Source organism: Dermacentor albipictus, chromosome 1 (assembly GCF_038994185.2).
Source record: "Dermacentor albipictus isolate Rhodes 1998 colony chromosome 1, USDA_Dalb.pri_finalv2, whole genome shotgun sequence".
Classification (NCBI taxonomy): domain Eukaryota; kingdom Metazoa; phylum Arthropoda; class Arachnida; order Ixodida; family Ixodidae; genus Dermacentor; species Dermacentor albipictus.
Genome location: NC_091821.1, coordinates 258553804 through 258578806, shown reverse-complemented (window position 1 = coordinate 258578806; position 25003 = coordinate 258553804). Strand labels below are relative to the sequence as shown.

General features: G+C 43.6%; 1 protein-coding gene across 1 annotated transcript in view; it reads right to left on the bottom strand.

The window, feature by feature from the left end:
* The window catches only part of LOC139054362 (uncharacterized), a 135494-nt gene that overhangs the window by 99795 nt on the left and 10696 nt on the right, over positions 1-25003 (bottom strand). Inside the window, exons 3-4 of the mRNA XM_070531245.1 lie at positions 24020-24134; positions 8169-8266 (exon numbers count right to left, since the gene is read on the bottom strand). Of these exons, the coding sequence (XP_070387346.1) occupies positions 8169-8266; positions 24020-24134 (213 nt within the window). The remainder of the gene's footprint in view (positions 1-8168; positions 8267-24019; positions 24135-25003) is intronic.

Here is a 25003-nt window from a genome sequence, read left to right as displayed (position 1 = left end):
AAATTATGGCGATGACAAATGACGAATACTATGAACATTAATATCCATCGTAGAAGAATGATGTAAAATCAAGTGCATAAACGCTATACGTAATAAAGTTATAGCAATGACGAGTGAGTACTACTAAGAACACAAAAGGTACATTGCGATAGAATGATGATATTTAAAAATACATGAAGGTAAACATTTGCAAGAAGCACTACTGCCTAAGAGAGCCCTTGGAACAGAAGGACCTGAAGGCGTGTGCTATACAAAAATATTTTGTTGCAGCAGCATCCTCTGGAGAGAGGATGTGCTACAAATTCGTAGGGCTAACAACATGTAAGACAACATCGTTTAGGAAATTTAGGACTGCTCTGGTGTCAAACAACGGTTCGTTACCAAGAAACATTACAGGATGAAGGGGGATGTACTGCCGGTATGCTAGCGGAAAATTTTTCTTTCTCTCTGTTTCGGCTTCCCGACACTCCAGGAGAGCGTGGAGGACGGTGAGCCTTTCACCACATCTACCGCAGGATGGTGGTTCATTTCCAGTTAGCAGAAAACTGTGTGTGGCATATGTGTGTCCTATTCTGGGACGACAGAATAGGACTTCTGTTCGTCGTGTTTTTGATGCGGGGGGCCAATAACCCAGTTTTGGCTTAATCAAGTGAAGCTTATTATTTGTTTCAGCATCCCATAAGCGCTGCCAGTGGCTTCTGAGTTTTTTTCGGATGAAAGGCTTTAGATCTAAGGCAGGTAGTGCAGTGGTAGGATGGATATGTTGTGATGCAATTGATGTGGCTATTTGGTCAGCCAGCATATTACCCTCAATGCCCCTATGTCCAGGTACCCAACATATTATGATTTGCTGCTGAGACATGTACGATGTGCAAATGACAGAATAAAGCTCGGTAAGTACAGGGTTTCGATGATTGCGGAGGAACATTAGGGCTTTTACAACGCTTAGAGAGTCCGTGTATATAATGGCTTTGTGCAACTTTGCTTTCTTGATTTGTTTAACAGCACATAGAATTGCATAAGCTTCCGCAGTGAATATGCTTGTTTCCGGATGCAGTCCGCCGGACTGGGAGAAGGATGGTCCGATTGCAGCATAAAACACGCCGGCATGCGACTTAGAAGCGTCAGTGTAAAATTCTATGCACGAGTATTTAGACTGAAGTTCCAAGAAATGCATTCGAATATGTGCTTCTGGAGCGTGTTTCGTCACCTCTACGAATGATATATCGCATTCTATGGGCTTCCACTGCCATGGCAGCAATGGCTTAGCTGGGGTCATCAGGTTTTGCTGTAGAATTGGGACTTGCATATTCTCAGCAAGTTTTCTAATGCGCAGAGAGAATGGTTCTGTAGTTGCAGGTCGGTTATTAAAAAGCATTGCAGATGTCACGTCGTTTATGCTTACATAAGAGGGATGGTCGCGGTTTGCGTTCACTTTTAGAAAGTACATGAAACTGGAGTATGACCTTTGAAAATGGAGCGACCACTCATTAGCTTCAACGTAGAGACTTTCTACAGGACTTGTCCTGAAGGCACCGGTCGCCAAGCGGCTACCTAAAGGTTGAACAGGGTCAAGCATCTTCAAAGAACTTGGGCTGGCAGATTGATATACTATGGCCCCATAATCTAACCGTGTGCGCATAAGACTTTTGTACAGGTTTATCAGACACTTCCTGTCGCTGCCCCATGTTGTATGTGATAAAAGTTTAAGAAGGTTCATTGTTTTTAGACATTTCTGTTTTAGGTGCTTTAAGTGTGGGATGAAGGTCAGTTTTGAATCTAATATGATTCCTAAAAATTTGTGTTGTTTGACAACTGGTATGTGCTGTCCATGTAGTTCTACACTGGGCTCTGCAAATAATCCTCTTTTTTGTGTGAAAAGGACACATGAGCTTTTAACAGGATTCAGTTTAAAGCCGTTTTCTTCTGCCCATTTACAAACTTTGTTCAAACCAAGCTGGACATGTCGCTCACAAATAGAAAGGTTACATGACTTGAAGCCTAATTGTACGTCATCGACGTATACCGAATAAAGCATGCTCTGCAGTATAGATGAGCGCAACGAATTCATTTTGATTATAAAAAGGGTGCAGCTTAATACCCCTCCTTGCGGCACGCCAGTTTCTTGTGTATATGGCCTGGATAGAGCGTTGCCCACCCTAACGCGAAATGTACGGTTTGATAGGCAACTTTCAATTACATTAAGCATATTCCCTCGAATACCCATTTCTGAGAGGTCTTGCAAAATCCCATACTTCCAAGTCGTGTCATATGCCTTTTCCATGTCTAAGAAAACAGAAAGAAAGAACTGCTTATGGATAAAGGCGTCGCGAATGCCTGCCTCAATGCGCACGAGCTGGTCAGTAGTCGACCTACCCTCTCTGAAGCCGCATTGATAAGGATCGAGCAATTTATTTGATTCAAGGAAATGTAAAAGACGACAATTTATCATTTTCTCGAAGAGTTTGCATAAGCAACTTGTGAGTGCTATGGGACGGTAACTTGAAACATCGGATGGGTCCTTGAATTGTTTCAAGACCGGTACTACGATAGCTTCTTTCCAGGAGGATGGGAGGTATCCAGCAGCCCAGACAGAGTTAAAGAGCGCCAGAAGTGTCATCTGTGTATCAGTGTGTAGGTTTTTAATCATGTCATACATGATTCTGTCAGCTCCAGGTGCAGAGTTCATACACGAGCGCAACGCAGCTCTAAGCTCGGCAATACTGAAAGGACAGTTGTACGGTAGATTAGGTCTGCATTTGCGGTTTATTGACCTAAGTTCTGCTATTTGCTTATATTTAAGGAATGTTTGTGAATAGTTTATGGAACTAGATATACGAGCAAAATGTAATCCAAGCACATCGGCCTGGTTTGCCAAAGTATTTCCTCGCTCATCAATCAAAGGTAATGGATTGATCTGCTGCCCCTTTAGCCTTCTCAGACCGTCCCACACCTTAGCCTCTTGGTTATAGGAGTTGATGCCCGAGAGAAACCTCTCCCAGCTTGCTCTTCTAGCCTGCCGTCTCGTGTGCCGTCCTTGCGACTTGATATGTTTAAATGCAATGTAATTTTCTGCTGTAGGGTATTGGCGCAATTTGCCCCATGCCTTATTTTGTCTTTTTCGTGCATCTCTGCACTCTTCATTCCACCAAGGAACTCGTTTCTTAGATGAGTGACTATTTGTTTGTGGAATGAATGTTTCAGCTGCATCAATAATAAAATCGGTAAAATATGCTACAGCGTCATCCATGCTAAAATCGCGTATAAAATCTTGTGATAAGTAAGTAGATTCCTTAAAACCCTTCCAATCAGCGGAGTCAAGTTTCCAGCGACGTACCTCTGGGCGAGTGTCGTGTCGTGTTAGTAAATTTAAAGTTATCGGAAAGTGGTCACTCCCAAATGGATTTTCTATAACATTCCATTGTAAGTAAGATAAAAGTATAGAAGATCCAAGAGCTAAATCTGTGGAGGAGTATGAATTATGCGCAGCATTGTAGTAGGTGGGTTTTTTCCTATTAAAGAGGCACACACCGGACGTAACAAGAAAGGATTCGATTAGTCGACCCCTCGAATCAGTCCTGGAATCTCCCCAGAGACTGTTGTGCGCATTAAAGTCTCCGACAATAAGAAATGGCTCTGGAAGTTGATCAATGAGTTCGTGGAATTCAATTTTACTCAAGTGATAGTTTGGAGGTATGTAGATAGAGCAGACGGCTACTAACTTCTTAAAAAGAACTGCGCGAATCGCAACTGCCTCGAGGGACGTCCGAAGCGGCAACTGTTGGCAAGCAACAGTTTTATGGACAATTATCGCTACACCGCCGGATGAGGTGTTGACCTCGTCACGATCTTTACGAAAAATAATGTGTGACCGGAGAAAATTTGTCTGTGTAGCTTTTAAGTGCGTTTCCTGAACACACAGTACCTTTGGATTAAGTTTGTGAAGGAGTTCTGTTACGTCGTCAAGATTATGGATGAGACCTCTCACATTCCATTGCATAATTTGTGTATCCATTTTGATGGAGTTGGATACTGTGTGTTCTGGAAAGGAAAAGTTATTTCACCGGCGCTTTGCAGGTGCCGTGACGGGAGTTTTATCTCTTTTGGAGCGATCGAGAGATCCTCGCCGCTCCTTAGGCGCTGGTGGCGCCGTCTTGCTGGTGGTAGTGTCCATCGCCTCTAACGAGGCGCTGGACACACGCTCTTCCGAGCGCTTTGCTTGATGTGAAGGCCTCGGCACGTTGGACGACGAGACCTTCGAGGTCACCTGCCCGGAGGTAGATGGCCCCGTCTGCTGGGGTGACGGAGCAGCGCTAGCTGCAACCGCCGCGGGGCAGGTGGCGTAACTGCCGACTCAGTGCTTGCGGGTCGGACAGCCGCCGGAAGCCGTTGTGTCGCTGCCCCCTGACGCGTCACATCGGCAAAGGCTTTCTTGGGCAGGTACGATACCCGCCTACGTGCCTCTTTGAATGAAATATTCCCTTTGACTTTGATCGTTACGATTTCTTTTTCCTTCTTCCAGGAGGGGCACGACCGCGAGTATGTGGCGTGCTCCCCGTCACAATTCACACAGTGGAGAGCATTCTCACAAGCTTCAGATGTGTGTTCGTGGGCACTACATTTATCACAAGTTTGGCGGCCTCGGCAGCTCTGCGAGCTGTGGCCAAAGCGCTGGCATTTGAAACAACGGAGTGGGTTGGGCACGTACGGCCTAACACGGAGCTTGATGTACCCGGCCTCGATTGACTTGGGCAGGACACTTGAACCAAAGGTGATTATTAAGTGCTTCGTGTGAATTTCTTTACCATCTCGCCTGATCTTTATTCTTCTAACATTGATAACATTTTGCTCACTGAAGCCCTCCAGGAGTTCCGCTTCAGTCAGCTCAAGCAGATCATCATCGGAAACAACACCGCGGGTGGCGTTCATTGTACGGTGTGGCGTTACTGTTATAGGGGTCTCCCCGAATGACACTAGTTGCGGTAGTTTCGCATATTGTTTTACGTCGCGGAGCCCCAAGAGGAGGTCGCCGCTTGCCATCCTCGACACCTTGTAATCTGGTCCAAAAACATCAGTCAAGGACTTTGAGACAAGGAATGGTGAGATATTTCGCACTGCTTTGTTTGGCTTTTCAGAGTGAATGACGTGGAATCGAGGAAAATTCTCGATTTGGTGTCCGAAAAACTGAAATACATCTTCGGTGCGCCCTCGTTTCGGAGGGCGATCAGGAAGTTTGGGGAAAGAAGTTTCCATGAGAATATATAAGATTCGGCAACAGCGCCGACCGCCCACCACGGAGCCCAACGAGGGGACGCGGCAGAGCTTGTGTACAAGCCTGCACGACGCCAGCCGTACGCCATCACTATAACCCAATATGGTGTACCCAAGGTAGGATATCCACAAAAGGTTAACCCTTGCCGCCGTGGAGAAAGCAAGTAAATGGAAGAGAGAAGAAGACAGGAAAGATATAAAGTGGGAGATAAAGACGAAGGTTTGATAAGAGAGAGACAGGAAAAGGTGACTACAGATTTCCCCCAGGTGGGTCAGTCCGGGGGTGCCGTCTATGTGAAGCAGAGGCCAAAGGGGATTGTTGCCTTTGCCGGGGGGCCTTAAAGGTCCAAACACCCAGCATCAGCTCAACCCCCAGGATCCCCCTTTCCCCAGACACGGCTAAGCCACGCACGGTTAAACACGGGAGGGTCCGACCCTCGTGTGCTCGGGTACGTGGTGTCGCAACACACCAAACGCCTGCTGACGCAGACACCCCTGCGGGGGACACACAACCATTTTTAATGAGTAGTGGAAGGTGGGGCAGGTTATTCCAATCTACAAATTGGGTAACAGAAATTCTCCACTAAATTACCACCCCATCTCATTGCCAAGTGTCCCTGCAAGATCATGGAGCATGTAATCTACTCTCATATTATGAACTTTCTAGACACTAACAACTTCTTTCATACTTCGCAGCACGGGTTCTGCAGGGGCCGGTCTTGCGAGATCGAGCTTGCACTATTTCTTCATGACATTCATGCTAATCTTGATCCCCCCATAACATACAAACAGACGCCATATTTTTGGATTACACAGAAGCGTTTGACAAAATATCTCATCAACACCTATTCCTAAAACTTTCTCGTTTGCCTTTACATCCTGATATCCTAAAATGGCTTAAGCAATTTTTAACTAACCGCTCGCAGTATGTCTCATTTAATAACCACTCTCCTAACATTGCACCCGTCACATCAGGCGTACCACAGGGGTGTGTCCTTGGCCCCCTTCTTTTCTTAATTTACATCAACAACTTGCCCTTGCTGTGTCCTGCCATATCCGTATGTTTGCCAATGAGTGCGTGATTTACCACGCAGTCAATATCATCACTGACCAAAAAGCTCATCAATTTGACATTAACTGAGTGCAAGAATGGTGTGACCTTTGGCTGATGACATTCAACTCTTAATAAATGCAAACTTGTCTCATTTACCCGTCGTCATCGCCCGCTTCGCTTTTCTTATCAGACTGGTAACGTCACTGTGGAACTAGTAAAATCCTACAAATACTTAGGTGTCATCTTGGCTAATGATCTAACCGGGAACGCACATGCTACTAATGTTATTTCATGGGCTAACAAAACATTGGGATTTCTAAAACGTCACCTTCGCTTTTCTCCACTGCATGTAAAACTGTTAGCCCATAGATCATTGCTAAGAACAAAACTTGAATATGCACCTGCCATCTGGGATCCGCATCAAGCATATCTCGCCAATGCCCTCAAGGCAGTTCAAAATTGCGCCACCAGGTATATTCATTCCCTGTACTTCTATCCTTCTATCCCTTCTACTTCTACTTCTACTTCTATCCGTTCATCGCCCAAATGCCACCCTCTCCCTCTTCCACAGGTTCTACTATTCGACACTTCATCGGTCACCATACAATGTTCCCCCAATGCACCGGTCAAAACGCATTGGCCATCCCTAGCAGGTAGCGTAACCACATTCATGCACAAATACATTTTCAGCCTCGTTTTTCTACCGAGCACCTAAAGACTAAAATGCCTTTTCCCATCAAGTCGCTGCCGTCACCTGCTCTTCATAATTTGTTCAGGATGTAACAACCTTTTATTTACAGAATTGAATGCATTACAACACTTGCTTGTATATGTTCTATCCCCACCCCTTTTGTAATACCCCTACTACAAGGTCTTTAAGGAAATAAAATGAAATACAGTTTTCACTGAAATAAAAAAAAAAGGTAAAATATGAATCGGTATGTACAGAGATGTGTTCATATGCTCAACATTTGTGGCCTTTTACTTTATAAATGGTGAGTACACATGAAACAACACTGTTCCCATACCCTCAAACCACCTGCGTTGACAGCAGCTTCTCTTGGAACGGTTTATTGTTTGTAGCATGGATGGAGCTGGTGTAGAATGGTGCAATTGATGCAGCCCTCCCAGCACTGGCCAACACAAATTGTTTTAATTCACAAGCAACTGCAATTTGTTACTCCAAAGACACCCATTATTAAATTGATAAACAGTTTTCCTCACAAATAGGCATATATTATATATATATGCGTGGGTACCATTGAGACAACTTGCCTTAAATGGGACACTAAATAGCACAACTTACGGAATTTAGACTGTTAAAGTAGTCGTTCAAAACTGTTTTCATTCGTTTGGCAGAAGGTTTGTACTCCCAAGTAGATACTGTCGAAATCCATAACATCATAATGGACTCCACAACATCACCAAGGGGATTTTAGGGCAGTTTAATTATTTTGCGTTTTCTGACTTAGACAGCCTCCTTTTGTGGTAAGAGTGGCCGTCTGCTAATGTAATAAATGTAATTTACTGATATAACACAATTTAATATTTTTTAGAGTCCCTTTGGAGAAGCCAAGAAACTATGATTGCGTAAGTTGATTGCGAGTGCATGGTGCCTGATGCTCGCATTTCACACTGACTGTTGAACACTTTTCATGCACCTTGTAACAAGTACTGTGCAACTGAAGTATATATAAATATTGAACGATGTAGTCACTCTAGGATTGTTCTTTTTCTGGTAATGAAAAGAACAATTTCCAATAATGCAGGCATCAGCCACAAAATTGTACCAGATGCTAACTAGAAGAAAAAAGCATGCAAACATGAACACAGGCACCCATACCTTCCCAGGAGTATGAATGCCTCGTCCACGAGATCGAGCCCTTGGTGGACCAGAACCAGGAGACCTGCACGGTGCATGATTCTTTTCCTGGGCAGCAGCTGTTCAAGTGTGCAGTGTATAAACCAGAGGCAGAATTAATTCACCTCATTCTACAGAACCACAAAATTAGTAACATGGGACAGCTCAACAGTATGTCAGGGCTGCCGACGATGTAACCTGGGAGGACTACATATTTGCTACAGAAAAAGCAACATCGATGTATGGGAAAGGTTGAACGTGAAAGCAAGTCAAGGGCTAGTAAAGGTCAGAACGGGAGAGAGGTATCATAGGGGCGATGCTTTCTCCCATGCATACGCACAAAACGTCTTCGCCGTCCCACCAAGAACAAATAGGCGAAAGGTGTAGCTTACTACGTGTCCGCATTAGCTCGCGTCTGTGAAAAGAGTGACTATATTTATGGTTATTGGAAGAAAGATAATTTTGCTGGCCACAGTGACAATGGCTGACACCTGAACATTAGCCAAAAAGCAAGGATGGTGCAATGAAGAGGGATCGGAATTGGCAGAGAGTGAGGAGCAATAAGTATGAAGGGCCTATTTTTAATAATTATAGTAGTATTTACAATAGTGAATATTAGGGCAATGTACTCGGACAAGTCACCAACCATGCAGGGGCACATTGCCTAGTGGGCATAAATAGGGCGACCAGACAAGAACCCAATTTAACCCTTTGGGGGTCGATTTTTTTCCCCATATGCGACCGCCCAGGGTCGATTTTTTTTATTGCAGATTCGAATTCTTTTTAGGGACTTATTTCGAAAAATATTTACCGCAATTTTTCTGAGGTGACCAAAAAGTGAGAAAAAAATATTTCGGGCTGCTATATATGTACTCTTTGTTCACGAATAACAATAATAAAAAGGAAATAAACTTATAAGAATAAAAAATTTGATGCATTGTTATAGTTCAAGGCTTAGAATAAGCGCACACGAGAATATTTCGCGTCTCAAATGCTGCTCATCTTACGCTAATATTTACGCCCATAGCATAATCAAACTGTGTGTATAGGTGCGCGCACTCAAGAAAACTGTGGGGTTGTGTGTTTGTCAAAAAAGCAAAACGTGTGACAAACGTCCGCTAATCTTCATCTTATCGCCAAGCAAAGGCAATTAGTTTCCTGAGCGTCAAAAAAAAAAACAACGAAAACGCATGCACGCCAGCATCCTTCCTATGTGCACCCCTGTGAGCATTAAACGAGCCAGAGACAGGGGGTCGCCCTTTGGGCGATTAGTAACGAGACAGCCATCAGTTTTGCAAGCGCAAGAAGCCGAAACCGCCCGCGAAACAAAACCCAAACTGCTGTCCGCACGCGCGCGCCAATGCGCAAGCGGTGTTATATAGACCCGCGGGAACGAACTAGAGCTAAACAAACCATGCAACGAAAAACGAGAGGAGGCGCACAAAAAAAATTTTCTGTATTCCCACACAGTGGCAGCACATGAGAGAAAAGAAAAAGTCAGAAAAATGGCACGCTTTTTAAATATACAGACGGCGCCGTAAATATATGGCAACGACCATTTTTGGACTTGTTCGCGGCACTGTATATTTACGTCATTGACCCTCAAAGGGTTAAGAAGCGCAAGCATCACCATCATCATCAGCCTGTTTTATGTCCACTGCAGGACGAAGGCCTCTCCCTACGATCTCCAATTACCCCTGTCCCATGCCAACCGATTCCAACTAGCGCCCGCAAATTTCCCAATTATCATCGCTCCACCTAGACTTCTGTCGTCCTCGATTGCGTTTCCCTTCTCTTGGTACCCATTCTATAACCCTAATCGTCCAATGGTTACCTAACCAGCTCATTACATGACCTGCCCAGCTCCATCTTTTTCTCTTGATGTCAATTAGAATACTGTCTATACCCATTTGCTCTCTGATACAAACCACTCTCTTTCTGTCTCTTAACGTTATGCCTAGCAATCTTCGTTCCATTGCTGTTTGCTTGGTCCTTAACTTGTTCTCAAGCTTCTTTATCAGTCTCCAAGTCTCTGCCCCATACGTCAGCACTGGTAAAATGAAATAATTGTACACCTTCCTTTTCAATGATGATGGTAATCTTCCAGTCAGGAGCTGGCAATGTCTCCCGTATGCGATCAAACCCATTTTTATTCTTCTTAGCATGATCAGGGTTCCTTGTGATTAATTGACCTAGGTAAACGTACTCCTTCACAGACTCTAGAGGCCGACTGGTGATCCTGAACCTTTCTTGCTATTTATCATTATCTTTGCCTTCTGCATGTTAATCTTCAACCTTACTCTTACATTCTGTCTGTTAAGGTCCTCAATGATTTGTTGTAACTTATCTGCATTGTTTCTGAACAGAACAATGTCATCGGCAAACCAAAGGTTGCCGAGATATTCAATGTCAATCTTTACTCTTAATCCTTCCCAGTTTAATAGCTTGAATAATACTTCCAAGCACGCAGTGAATAGCATTAGAGACATTGTGTCTGCCTGTCTGACCCCTTTCTTTATAGGTATCTTCCTGCTTTTCTTGTGTAGAATTAAGGTAGCTGTAGAACCTCTGTAGATATTTTCCAAGGTATTTACGTAAGCGTTCTGTACTCCTTGATTACGTAATGCCGCTACGACTGTTGGTATCTCTACTGAATCAAATGCCTTTTGACGAAGTAGATCAGTTTTATGAAGATGTTGAATTAGCGATGAGAAAAGTGGAAACTCAGTATACTGTAGTAATGGGCGACTTCAATGCAAAAGTGGGGGAAAAGCAGGCTGGTAAACAAGAAATTGGCAACTACGGCGTCGATTCTAGGAACGCTAGAGGGGAGATGCTGGTAGAATTCGCAGAAAAGAATAAGCTTCAAATAATGAACACCTTTCTCAGGAAGCATAGCAACAGAAAGTGGACCTCGAAAATCCCTAGTAGTGAAACAAGAAATGAAATTGATTTCGTACTTTCTGCTAATGCCATCATAGTGCAGGATGGAGAAGTGATAGGTAGGGTAAAGTGCAGTGATCATAGGTTAGTGAGGGCTAGGATTCACCTCAATTTGAAGAGAGAAAGAGCACAATTGCTCAAGAAGAAACAAATCAACCTAGAGGCAGTAAGGGTAGAAGCAGACAAATTCAGGCTGGTACTTGCAAAAGAATTTTCAGCCTTAGAACAGAGAGATGATGATGACATAGAGCTAATGAATGAACTCATAACAAGGCTGGCTTCAGAGGCAGCAATTAAAGTGGTAGGCAAGACACCAAGGCAACCAGTAGGCAAGCTCTCCCAAGTAACAAAGGACCTAATAAAGAAATGTCGAATAATGAAAGTGTCTATAAGATGGAATTCGCAGAACTGTCACAACTGATCAACAAGGCAAAAATAAGTGATATTCAAAATTATAACATTAGAAAGACTGAAGCCATAAAAAATGGATGCAGCCTGAAATCAGTGAGAAAGAAACTTGGCATAGGACAAACCAAAATGTATGAACTGAAAGATAACCAGGGTAATATCATCAGCAATCTCAATGATATAGTAAAAGCAGCAGAAGAATTCTATACTGACCTGTACAGTGCCCAGAGGAGTCAGGATACCTCAATTAGAAACAGTAATGAAAAGGATACAGAAACTCCTCCTGTAAGTAGCGATGAGGTCAGAAGGGCCTTGCAAGACATGAAACGAGGAAGAGCGGCAGGAGAAGATGGAATACCAGTCAATTTAATCAAAGATAGAAGAGACATAATGCTTGGAAAACTGGCGGCTCTTTTTATAAGAAGTGTCTATCAACTGCAAGGGTACCAGAAAACTGGAGGAATGCAAATATTATAAAAATTCACAAAAAGGGACACGAAGAATTGAAAAATTATAGGCCCATAAGCTTACTCCCAGTATTGTATAGAATATTTACCAAAATAATATCCGATAGAATGAGGGCAACACTGGACTTTAGTCAACCAAGGGAACAGGCTGGCTTCAGGAAGGGATACTCTACAATGGATCACATCAATGTCATTGATCAGGTTATCGAGAAATCCACAGAGCATAATAAACCTCTCTATGTGGCTTTCATAGATTACGAAAAGGTGCAAGCCAACGGGTCATTATCTCTAGTAAGGTTCAAGGATTTAAGAAAGCAACCACACAATTTTCTTTGTTGAAAGAATGACGACGTTGTCATTCTCTGCAAAACAACCAGCCCTTCCTTTGTGCCTGTCACCAGTCGCACACACAAAGTGCACAAATGACAATACCCTCTGTAGTTAAGAGATGCACCGCCTGACCGTGCTGCTTGCAGAAATATGTGCTGCTTGCAAGCATATTTCAGGTGCGAACAGACAGAAGACGAGTGAAAAATTTTTTTTCAGCTGTATGACGTCCCTGTGGTATCCTGTGTTGGCTTCTGGTTTCGGTTTTGGGTTGTTTACGTTAGGGCGCCACTCAGCGCCAAACGCTGTAAGTTGCCTGCTGCGTTTCCCCTCCCGGAAATAAAACGATTTTTGGTCTGGTCCCTGACTGAAGCAGTCCAGCTTTTTCTTGCAGCGCTGCGCGCCCTGGCCATTTTGGCCTCATGCCATAGATCCTCCGGCCGGCTTTCCCGTCGAAGCTCACAAATGGCGACAAGGTAAACCATTACTCTGCTTCCTACGTGCCCTTGCCATACTACTTCTGTTCTTCCTCCTGCTTTCGACATGCAAGACACCACAACTACGTCTCCTCCGTCAACCGCAACTCCTCCGCCTTTGTTCTCGGTGCCCAGCATGGCGTTCGTACACCCCATGCCGCCTTTCCTGGCGCTACCCGGTACTCCTGCGGCACCGTGGCTTAGGCTTCGAGGGGCAGCATCTCTACTACGACCTCGCGTCGCAAACGGACCAGACAGCTACTACGTTTGAAGACGTTCTTCGCATCTTCGACCAGCACTACGAAGAAAGCACCGATTTCCTGGTGCACCGCATTACCTTCCGGGACAGGAAGCAACTACCTGGGGAAACCTTTCAGGACTTCATCACTGCGCTACAAAGGCTAGCGCCTGCTTGTGTGTTCGGCGCTTGGCACCACGACTCCCTTCACAACCAAATCCAGCAAGGCGTCGCGCATCAGCAAGAATACGAGAAAGGTTACTCTACGAAGGATCGTCCCTCACGCTCAAGAAGGCCCAGAAAATCGGACGAAGCGTACAGCAAGTTCCCAATGAACTTCAAGTCTTCAACAGCTCGTCTGTTCAGCATGTGCAGACGCAACGCCAAGATGGCGTCGACAGCCATCACCATCCTCGCCCGGGCGCGCAAGATGGCGGTTCCCGCCACCCTTCTCCCTCGACCCGGCAGCTTCAAGGTGGCGCTCGGCGGCATAGCAGAAAGTCACGACCTGGGGAGGCCGGCCAACATGGCGCCCAGCCCGAACTCTGCGAAGCAAGTCGAGACATCTCGGGCCATTGCTACCGATGTGGTTCACCTCACCACATCGCATCCGATCTAGGCTGTCCAGCCAAGCACGTTTCCTGCCGTGCATGCGGAAAAGTGGGACATTACGCTTCAGTTCGCCGTTCGAGGAACCGAACGCATTGACAGTCCCCTGGTCGCACGCAGCTTGTTTTTGCTACACGCCAACAAGTGTCAGGAGTTCCAACTGAGCCAAGCGTTCAGCTTCCGTCACTTCCGCACAACGCTCCCTCGGAGTTCACCCAGCCGTTCTCAGGACAGTCGGGACTTGTAAAGGGCTTCATCCAGGACGTTCTTCTTTGAGCTTCTGTGCAACCAGTCTCGGCGAAACTGTGTCCTCTACCTTGGGTTCTCCGTGAGCAAGTCTCCGCCGAACTGCAATGGCTGGAATCAGCTGATATCATCGAACGAGTCTCAGTGTCCGAGTGGATTTCTCCGCTTGTCGTGGTTCAGAAGAAGGACAACATTCGACATTGCATCGATCTTAGAGAACCCAACACGGCTATCGTCATATACTGCGTTCCCCTACCGAGGGCTGACGAACTGTTGCATCGACTCGCTGATGCTACCGTTTTCAGTAAGTTGGACTTGCAGTCCACTTATCATCATGTTTTATTGTCCGAGAAAAGCCGTGAGCTTACTGCTTTTAATCACTCAAGAAGGTCTCTTTTGCTTCAAGCGTTTGTGTTTCGGATTGGCATCTGTGCCTTCCGCTGTTCAGCAGATAATGTCATCTGTTTTAAAAGACGGTTCAGGTACCTTGTGCTGCCTAGGTGATGTTTTGATTTGGGGCCGTACACAAGCTGAGCATGATAAAATCTGCAAACTGCGCTTTCCAGAATCTCAGCTGCTGGCATGGAGCTAAATGCAAAGTGTGTACACAGTGTCCCAGAGCTCACTTTTCTTGGACATAGGTTCAATGCAAACGGCCTTTCGCTGCTGGCAAACAAAGTTCAGTCAATTGTCGATGCACCGCAACCAACTGACAAGAAGTCGCTGCATTCATTTTTTGGTCTGACACGATGCTACTCTAAACTGATCCTGCATTACACTGAATTGGCAGAACCACTTAGGAAACTGCTAAAGCAAGGACGACCGTTTGTCTGGGATCACGATACTGAATACAGCTTCCAGACTATTAAGGAAGTGGTTGCATGCGAATTTGGCTTTTACGCCAAAAGTGTTAAGACGTACGTGGACCATCGTCGCGCAACAAAATGCCCTCAATTTCGTCCAGGAGATCTTGTAAGTCCAGTCCTAAATACTCTGGTTAACTTAAGACTTACCATAGGGTAGGTCGCAATATTTTCAAGCTTGAAAATGGCTAACGTTGGAATTCATCCAAACTTGTGAAATGACCTGCACGACAGGATTTTCTTGAAAACCTCACAGAAAAGAGTCCCTCCAGTGACTACCCTTCCCTTGATAATTGTCTCTCACCTTTTCTTCCAGTTACTAAGGGTATAGGGGATACATTACGTTTCTTGTAGCATAATCGTGCAATACGCACATAATTACGACGGTACTGACCGCCATACGAATTGGCCTTTGATGCCAAAATGTTTTTGAAGATTATTTAGGTCTTTAGCATCCTTACGGGGGGACTATCCCAATTTCTTGAAGTGTAAAGTGCTTTTACGCACAATGTCCAATCCACGACAGCCACAGAGCTGTCTCGAATCAGGCTCAGGGCGAATGAGCCACTCATCAGTGCTGTCCCAGGGGGCCCACAGATGTTTGCACAGTCTACTTTTGTACTCTGTGAACTCCTTTTCATGTGTGATCTGTGTGTGCAAGTCTGCATGTCATCGTCTTCCCAAGACGGGTACTGAAACTCTTCAGAACTGTAGTGCAATCATGTTCATTTTCAGTTTTCATGTTGTGTTTTTCTTAAAATGAGGAAGCCAAAGATGTCATTTTCTATTGTATAAAGATGTCATCACCAAACACACGTGTTGCAGTGCTAACATGTGTTCTTCTGTAACTCATGACGTGCATTTATTGCGAGGAGAGCAAGTAGCGCATTTTCCTCTCAAGGGAGAGGTGATGTGGTATCCTGTGTTGGCTTCTGGTTTCGGTTTTGGGTCATTTATGTCAGGGTGCCACTCAGCGCCAAACGCTGTAAGTTGCCTGCTGCGTTTTCCCTTGCGGAAATAAAATGATTTTTGGTCTGGTCCCCGACTGAAGCATTCCGTCTTTTTCTTGCGGCGCTGCGCGCCCCAGCCGTTTAGGCCTCATGCCGTAAATCCTCCGTCCAGCCGCCCCGTCAAAGCCACAACAGTCCTTTCGCCTGAATCCAATGTTAGGACCACTACATTTAGGACCACAGTCTCTGCGCCAAATGGGCAAGAGTAGTTCGCCACTTTTGGAAAAAAAAGCATGAGAAAGGTGATCGGCACCTGTAGCAGGCAGAACATTGCAGCCCTGCCCAAGGCGTGCCTCTACCTCATTCCGGATCATGTTAACCATAACTATTGTGGGGTATCAGCATTAAAAATTATACACACACAGAAAGATGGGACGAGCATGTGCTTTTGCATTGTTGCATCCCACCAGGTCGTCGTGTCATCGAAGAGCTTCTCACTTCTGGCACTTGACCAAATCGCGACTATGCTGCATGGAAGAAACATACCTCATCCTACGGTGCATATTTTCTCCAGTATGCCTTTGACTTCAGGCAGCAAGCTCGGGCCTTAAATTGGTCATCAAGTGGCCCTTGGCGTCATACAGATTTTTCCTCATTATTTTTTCTTTGCCTTGTCCCCAAGTTTCATTATTAAAATGAACTTGAGGAGAGCTTGGTGTCAGGCTAGTTTGTACACGTTAAGAATGACACATATAGCTATGGTTAACTGAACCCACTATAACATGTGCTGCTTGCTGCTGAGTGCCCCTGCTAACAAAACATTGCTGCAGTCTTCAGAATAGCCAGGAGTCAGGAGACAGAAAACTTTCAAATCTCTCCGAGCTGCTAGCCTTTATTTTACTGCGAACTACAGATACCATAATTTTGACAAAGACACACCGAAGCAATGCAGATGTACTTCCGCTTCGTCTGCTTGTTCCCACGGTCGTGCGGTCACATACGCAGATACCGAAACTATGCCATTTTATACTGTGTTTCAGCGCGTACTCATGCTCTGCAATCCGCTTGTTCTACCTCAGTATTCCTGTAGCACTGAATTGTACCACTAGTCACGTGTCCTTGTGCACATCGTGCACAATCGTGCGTTGCGCGAAACGATAACACCTTGCGCGAAACGCCGCCAGCTGAAGTACGTAGCGCAGAAAAATAAAAAGGCGAGGAGAAAAAAAAAATTGAAGGCAGGGCTCGTGACGTAGGTGTCACGCCATCCTAGAGGTGTGGCATGGGAGAATGCAGGAAAGGAATTTTGCCTGCAAAGGCTAGATGGGGCGAGTGAAGTGAATCAGTCTTGCTATGCAGTGGAGCCCGCCTGCTGAAATCATAGGTTCATGGCACTAAAATATTTCTATCTCAGCTATTAATGAGCAGACTTGAAAATTTTTTGCAGCAGAACACTCCCTAGAGGACACGTAACAACTTGCAGCGTATAACCAAAATTTGCTATAGGGCCTGGTGAGGGTCCCTTTAAAACAAGTCGGGCAGCAGGTCACCAAAAGTGAGTGAAACTTGCATCATATGATACTATAAACGTTTTGGCACAAATATTCTACCTGTTATTTCTAATGTCGAAGAATATAGCACGAGCAGAGCGCAGGAAGAGCGATTGAGTAATGCGCGACTTGCAAAGTAGTGCGCGCCCTCTTCCATATGTAGACTTAGCCGAACCACTCACTAGATCTGGTTGGAAAATACTTATCTCCTCCGTTACCTGGGCAGCAACAGGTTTTTTTCTTGCTCTTTGCCTTTCTATCCAGTGCCATTCATTCTGCTTACTTTTCATGCGTCAAGTAATTCGTTAAATTTTGTTTATTTGTGCAAAAGCGACTAAGGCTATGCTGTGCCAGACACAGGGTGATAAAGTTTCGTTAGTAAATACAGCATGCCCTGCAGTAATTAAAGCTTACTTTAAAAATCTTTCATCCAAAAAGCAATCACATCACTCAGAGGAATCGGTGCATCATCTCCTAACATTATCGGGTGAAATGTAGTGTGCGACTTGTAAAATACATGGGAGTACTTTTGTCTGTACGTTTCGAGATATGGACATGTGATTAGAATGTGTAATACTGTGAACGGTTCATGACATTTGTGCCATGTTGGTTGTTCCTCCTCTCAATAAGTAATCATGTGTGGCTCGCGTGTGGCCTATCCAAAGTCGACAAAGAATTACTTCGATGAAGCGTTCTTGATAGTAGCATGTCTTCCACTCCCCAAGGACAGGTTTAACAAGTTGCAATTTCCATTTGTCCTGTCAGTTAGAGAGTAGTGTCTTGCGAACAGCTTGAAACCCATACCAAACAGGTAAGTTAACTTTTGAAACATTCAGATTTATTGCCCTTGCTGCATATTCATCTGCTTTTTCCTTTCCTGGGATCCCAACGTGGCTTGGGACCCAGCAGAAACGTATGGCCTGAGCTTTACTTAGGTGTGTTAGTATATGTAGGATGTCGCCTATGATGGGTTCGTACCACGATTGTATATTCAAGGCCTTATGTGCACTTAAAGAATCTATGTATTATCAATTTTTCACTTTTGGCGCTGATAATCTTTTGTACTGCCATCTTTTGTAATCTTCTGTACGAGGCATAACACTCAGCAGTGAGAACTGATAGAGAGAGAGAGAGAGGGCTCTTTATAAGAAAAACAGAGAATTTTTCCGGCGTGTATATAACCGCTGGCATGCTACTCTGTAAAGGGATGGGTAATGGGATTAAAAGATTTCAGAAAAGAGTGGGAGAAAAAAAAGAATAAAAATAAATATGAAATGTCCGAGTGGACCTGATGCTAATTTTTACACGTGACATGGCGGGTAAATTTAGGCTTATGTATAGGAAGGAAGCAATTTTTAAAGCTTTCCTATTTGACCAATTTCTGTTAGGTATTTGAACAATAAATCCAAAACCCGTCGCTGTTTTGAAGGGCCGGGCATTGGACCTAAGATGCTCGGTAACGTTAACGGTTCGTGGCAAATCATGTCCATTTGGTGCTCAAAAAATTGTCTCTCGTCGCGGTACGCGGGGCATTCTAGTAATATGTGCTCAATTGTCTCTAAGTTGCGACAGTTATCACAGCATGGGTTAGTGGTAAGTCCTATGCGGTACAGATAAATGTTCGTGTATGCCACGTTCAGTCGAAGACGATGGTACAATGTCTCTAAGTGTCGAGGAAGTGGTCGTGGAATTTTCGGTCTCATTTCTGGGTCAATGTAACGTAGGAAGTTATCTTGGTGAAGCGGCAGATTCAAGATGCGGCCTTTTCCTTGATAGGCATATTTTTTTGCCATCAGACTGTGGTAGTCTATGTGTTCTCATGTACCTACTATTGCTCTAATTCCGACATAAATTGGCACCTTCAAGCCATCAGTGCAAAATTCTGTGTGTCTAGCACTGTGCGAAATTCCTGTAGAATATGTTCAAGAGGCATATCTAATTTTTTTTTTTATCTGCCAAAAAAAAATAGAGAAATTTCGTGAAATCGTTCCAAGGAGCTAATCTAGTTAGCCCTCGCAAGATAGCGAGTGCTTCAGTAGTGACATTGTAGTCGCGGCATCTTTCTTCAAATCTAGTACGAGTGGTCTTATAGCATTTGGCTTGTTCATGTAGTGTAGTCATTTGTCGCAGTGTCTGATAATGTTACGGCAATTATGGTCTGGCAATGAGCAAACTCTTGGAATGCATGTCAACATGAGTTGCGTTCTATGATCTAAAGATGGCTCTTTACTCTTGGAATACAAACTGGGAATAGGCGAGGTCCTATAGGCACCGGTTACTAAGCGTAGGCCTTTATTATGCACGGGATCTAACTGCTTAAGGTACGATTGTCCAGCTGAGCCATATGTTATGCAACCGCAGTCCAATTTGCTACGTACCAAAAAACAATAAATGTGTAGGAGGCATTTACAGTCAGAACCCCAGCACTTCCGGGACAGGACTTTCAGGACATTGAGTGCCTTATTTGTTTTCACTTTTCAGTTATTAATGTGCGTACGAAAACTTAGCTTTTTATTGAATATAACCCCTAAAAACTTGTGTTCTTGTGTAAATGATAGTACTATTTCATATAGTTTCAGGGAGGGGTCAGGTTGTAAGCCGCTCTTTTGAGAAAATAACATGGCAACAGCTTTTTCAGAGGAAAAACGGAAGATGTTTTTATTAGCCCATTGTGTCAATTTCTTTAAAGTGATATGGATCTGCCGTTCACACGTTGCCATGTTAGATGCGCAGAAAGCAATTTGGAGATCAACGTAAAGTGAATGCATAAAGGTGATGGCATTACTTTATTATTGGGGAGTTCATTTTAATGACAAAGAGTGTAGTACTTAAAACGCAGCCCTGAGGCACACCGTTTCTTTGGGTGAATACATGTGGCATGTTCGATCGGACATAAATTCAGAAAGGCACTTCAGGATTTCACCCCGAATCCCTAAGTCTGCGAAGTCTGTCAAAATGCCGAATCTCCACGTGGTGTCACATGCCTTCTCCAAGTCGAATAAGATAGCGGGGCAGTGTTGTTTGTGTAAAAAGGCCTTGCATATTTAATGTTCTAATCGGGCCAATTGATCAGTTGTAGAACCCTTTTTATAACCACATTGATGTATGTTTAAGGGCTTTTGTGTTTCGCGGGTAGAAGTTAGTCTAGTGTTCACAACACATTCGTATGAACTTGCCAAACAATTGGTGAGAGCAATGGGGCGGTAGCTGCTGGGGGATATTGCGATTTTTCCATATTTTAGAAAACATAATTCCGGCATTTTTCTATGTTTCTGCTATTTCACCAGTTTCCCAGATATTGTTAAAGAATTTTAGTAATGTTTTTATAGAGGTTTATGGCAGGTGTGCAAGCATGGTGTAGTGGATGCAGTCCATACCAACTGCAGTTTTCTTTCCAGCAAAAAGTACTTTATTTAATTCTGGGAGTGTGAGTGGGGCACTGTATGGTTGATCAGATACACCTGTTGTCGGTAATCTTTGTTTTTCAACAGAGTTTTTGTATGTTAAATATGTGTCCTTGTAGTTGGCTTAAATTCATGCTCTGTAGGAGTGTTCCTCCAGAACGTTTGCTTGTTCTTTGAGTGTTGTTTGTGTACCAGTACTTGAGGGTAAGAGAATTGTATAGGATGAGTAATCCCCTTTGAATTTCTTTACCTGTTCGCACACGCGTTTGGAGGTGACTGAACTGTTAATTGAGGAGACAATTCTGCAAGAGTGTTTTCCGGCTTATTTACAAATGTATCGTGCGTGGGTTTTTTTCTGTTTGAATTTAATGAGGTTGTTGTAAGTTGACTGCACCAGGCCTTGCGCTGTTCTTTTTTTGCTACCGTACAGTCCTTTGCCCTCCACAGGTTTCAGTTCTTTCCATGTTCTCCAGTAGATTGAGGTATTGCTCTTTCAGCTGCCATAATTATGCAATTAGTAAATGTTTCATCAATTTCATCGACACCTAGATGCGCTGAAAAATGTTCCTCAAGTTCGGCTCGGTGAAAAGCGGCCAATCTGCCAGTTGGATTTTCTAATCATGCGACCTGGAGGTGATGATGGGTAAAGTTGGTGCCAGTTTGATTATGACAGTAAGTGGTCACTGTTGTATGGATTGTCGAACACTTTCCAGTTAAAATCAATGAAAAGAGAAGGTGGACAGAGAGCTAAATCAAGACAGCTAAGGTTACGTGATGTAGGTGAAAAATAAGTAGGTGCTCCTGAATTTAGAAGACAGATGTTGTTAGATAGAATAAAATTTACTATGAGTTGTCCTCTTTGGTCAGTTTTCTCACTTCCACAAACAGTACAATGGGCATTAAAATCACCTACAAGAATGAAAGGCGTACAAAGGTATAAAATAAAAGGCGTAAAAGGTGTAAAGCTGTTCAATCAGCTTTTCAAGTTCTTTCACACTTAGTTTTGTGGGGTGGTACGTACAAAGAACAGACTGTCACAGTTTTAAAAGAGAATAGCGACAGCAACTGCTTCGAAAGGAGTGCCGCTTTTCACGCAACGGCCACTCCTCCAGACAATCAGCTGGTGTTTTGCCGGTCTTTTCCAAAGACTGAAAAAAACCTTTTAAAATATTTTCGTTTTTAGGACATAGGTTTGTTTCCTGTAAAGAAAACGAAATTGGGGAGAAACTGTTTATGATATCTTTTATGCCACCTAAGTTACATAGTAGACCTCTGCAGTTCCACTGTATAATAAAAGCCGTGACACAACATAACTGAGAATATTTAAAAAGAAATTGGTCCTTACATACAAATTATAGGTGACAAATGTTACAAAAGGTGACTATGGATAAGAACAGTAACCATTCGATTACCTGGCCTTTTTCGAAACGGTTACTGGAAGTTTATCCCTCTTTGCATGCTCGAGAGAGCACTGGTCCTTCGGTGCTAAAGAAATCGGTGTTTTGGTGTCGACCGCCATTGCTCTCTCAGAAGCGCTGGAGGACCGAGCGATTGCTGCTGAAGCACATGCCTTAGACCGTGGTCTCCAGATCCTTTGAAAGCAATGGGGCAGCACTGGCTGCCACCACCAAGAGGGCGGGAGAAGCCACTGCCCCAAATGCTTCACATTGGCATAGCTGAGTTTAGGTAGGTGTGATAGATCTTTCCTAGCTTCATAGAATGATACCTCTTATTTTACTGTGATTGCCATGATTTCCTTTTTCCAAATGGGACATGACCATGAGTAGGCAGGGTGACAACCTTTGCAGTTTATGCAATGTGGAGGAGAATTACATTTTTCGGAGTCATGATCATTCCAGCTGCGTTTTGCACAAGTTGCTTTGCCTCTGCAAGAAGAAGCATGGCCAAACCTTTGGCACTTAAAGCACCGTCTTGGATTGGGAACATATGGCCAGACATTAACCTTCTCTTGCCTGGCTGTTTGCCATTTGCTTACCAAGAACTCTCCTCCACAGACTCCATTCCTCTAAGTGCAGTCCCACAAGGGAGAAGTGCGAGCTCAAAGGCTTTCTTAGAATTTCTGCGAATATTTCTTGCCCTCACGGTTACACCTCCCCCCCCTCCTAGCCACTGAGAGGCCAACTAGCTGAGCTGATCAATCAACATATGTTAAAATGCATTAAGTTGTAAACAAAATGTTATGGTCTCTTTTTTTAATAGCATCATTTAGAAAATAGCATAAGGACAATAGCATATTTTGATTTGAAGTGGCAGCACGCAGAAACAATAAAAAGCTTTTGTCACGAGTTAAGCACAAAGTTGTTTTGGCAACGTAATAGCATGCATCGATCCTCATTGATAAAGCATGCTTTTCCGGAGAGTGCTACAAGTTTTTGTCTTTGCGTGATGTACAACCTTTTTTCTGTGTGCCTCTTTTTCTGTTCATATATATATATATATATATATATATATATATATATATATATATATATATATATATATATATATATATATATATACGTCGACAGAAAGGTTGACAAAGGGTGATGAGGAGCGGCAGTGGCTGGCGGAGAACCCTCCCAGAAATAAATTTCTGGCTATGCCACTGCTGTTGCACGAAATAAATGTCAGCCGAGTTTTACTGCTCCCACCATTATTCAAGGTCGAAAACATCAGCGAAAGAATCGGACACAGGACAGCAAATGCCTCCAAAAGAGGTACAGCACCAAATTGCCTCAAATGCCTCAAAAAAGAGGCAACTCGAGATGCCCAACGTATGGGAACAGAAGAAAAAAAAAATCGACAAGAATAGGAAAGAGGAGGTCAACAAACAAGCATACAAACAAACAAGAAGCACGGGGAGGACGAACTGGGGTGCAAATCACTTTTCAAAGAACACATTAGTGAATTCAGTCGGGAGGACATCTTTTTTGTATCAAAGTACTGAGTAAGGTATCGTAAATCAGGAATACTCGCAAAGCAGCAATTCGCATGCATAGTCAAAGAATGTTTGAACCTTAACCAATATTTAAAACTAAAAAATACAGCCAAATCCACTTATAACAGAACTGGTTTTAACAGTATATCAGGTGTAATAGTATACAATTGCAGCACTAAACTTTTGTGTGTGTTCTATGGTAAAATAAACCTCTCACTACACTGCCCCCATGTGGCAATGCTCCCATCAATTATAACGAATCTAGCTACTGGGTGGATGAAGAAAAAAAAGAAAAGAAAATCTGGAGAAAAAAAATACCATTTTTCCTGGTCACTTGACATTCACATTCCAAAACAGCCATTCTACTGGAACAGAAATTTATAAGGCCGCAGAATTTCAAACAATACAGCTTACGTCTTGAGGGCTCCAAGCCAGCGTTCAAATCCGATGCACAAAGTGGCTTCTGACGGCGCCAATACGAACCAACAACATCATAGTCTTCCTCCGAAGAGTCCTCCACTGAGAAACCCTGTAGAGATTATGATAAAGCGAGCAAATTCAGAAGAAACATTTCACAAAACTGCGAAATTTACAATGAAAAAAAGAAACATCTACAGTAATGAACAAAATGATCTATGCTATTTCTGCAAAAAATTCCCTCACATTTAAAAAGCTATCAGTTCATCCAACAGGATGCATGCTTTTTATGCAGGAGGACAATAAGGAATAACATTCCTCTTACTGTAGGTGTCATCATTGTGTTTTTTCACTTGGTTCTTGATGGTGCCCAATTCTGCATACATTCTCAAGCTTGTGCGCTACTAGTTAATTCCGTGCATGTCCAATTTCCCTCCATTCCCTTTTATCTATTGTCATTTAAAAGTAAATTATGAGGTTCTACATGCCAAAACCACAATCTGATTATGAGGCATGCCATAGTGGGGGACTACAGAAATTTGGACCACCAGGGGTTCTTTAACGTACACCTAAATTTAAGTACATAAGTGTTTTCACATTTCGCCCTATCCTTTGTTATTCATTGAGTTCATTCAGATAAGCAGTGGTGGGAATGGCCAAGAGTGTTTTGTAGCAGGCATAGTAGCAGGAAAAATTTCACTTTGGAGCAGCTGCCACCCATATTGTAGCAGGTTCCAGCATCCCAGAAATAAGGCTTGAAGAGAAAAACTTATAGCCCTTTATTTGTATGTATAAGTACCGTCTATCACAAGGAATACATCAATCAGAGGACAGTAGAAAAAAAATGAAACTGGATATGACAAACACGTCCCTACAGCACTTCCAGAAAACAGGAATAGGCTTTTCGTGACCATTACAAAAATTGCAGCAACTGGCATTTGACATACTATAGGTAAAAAAAAATATTGAGTATCACAGTGT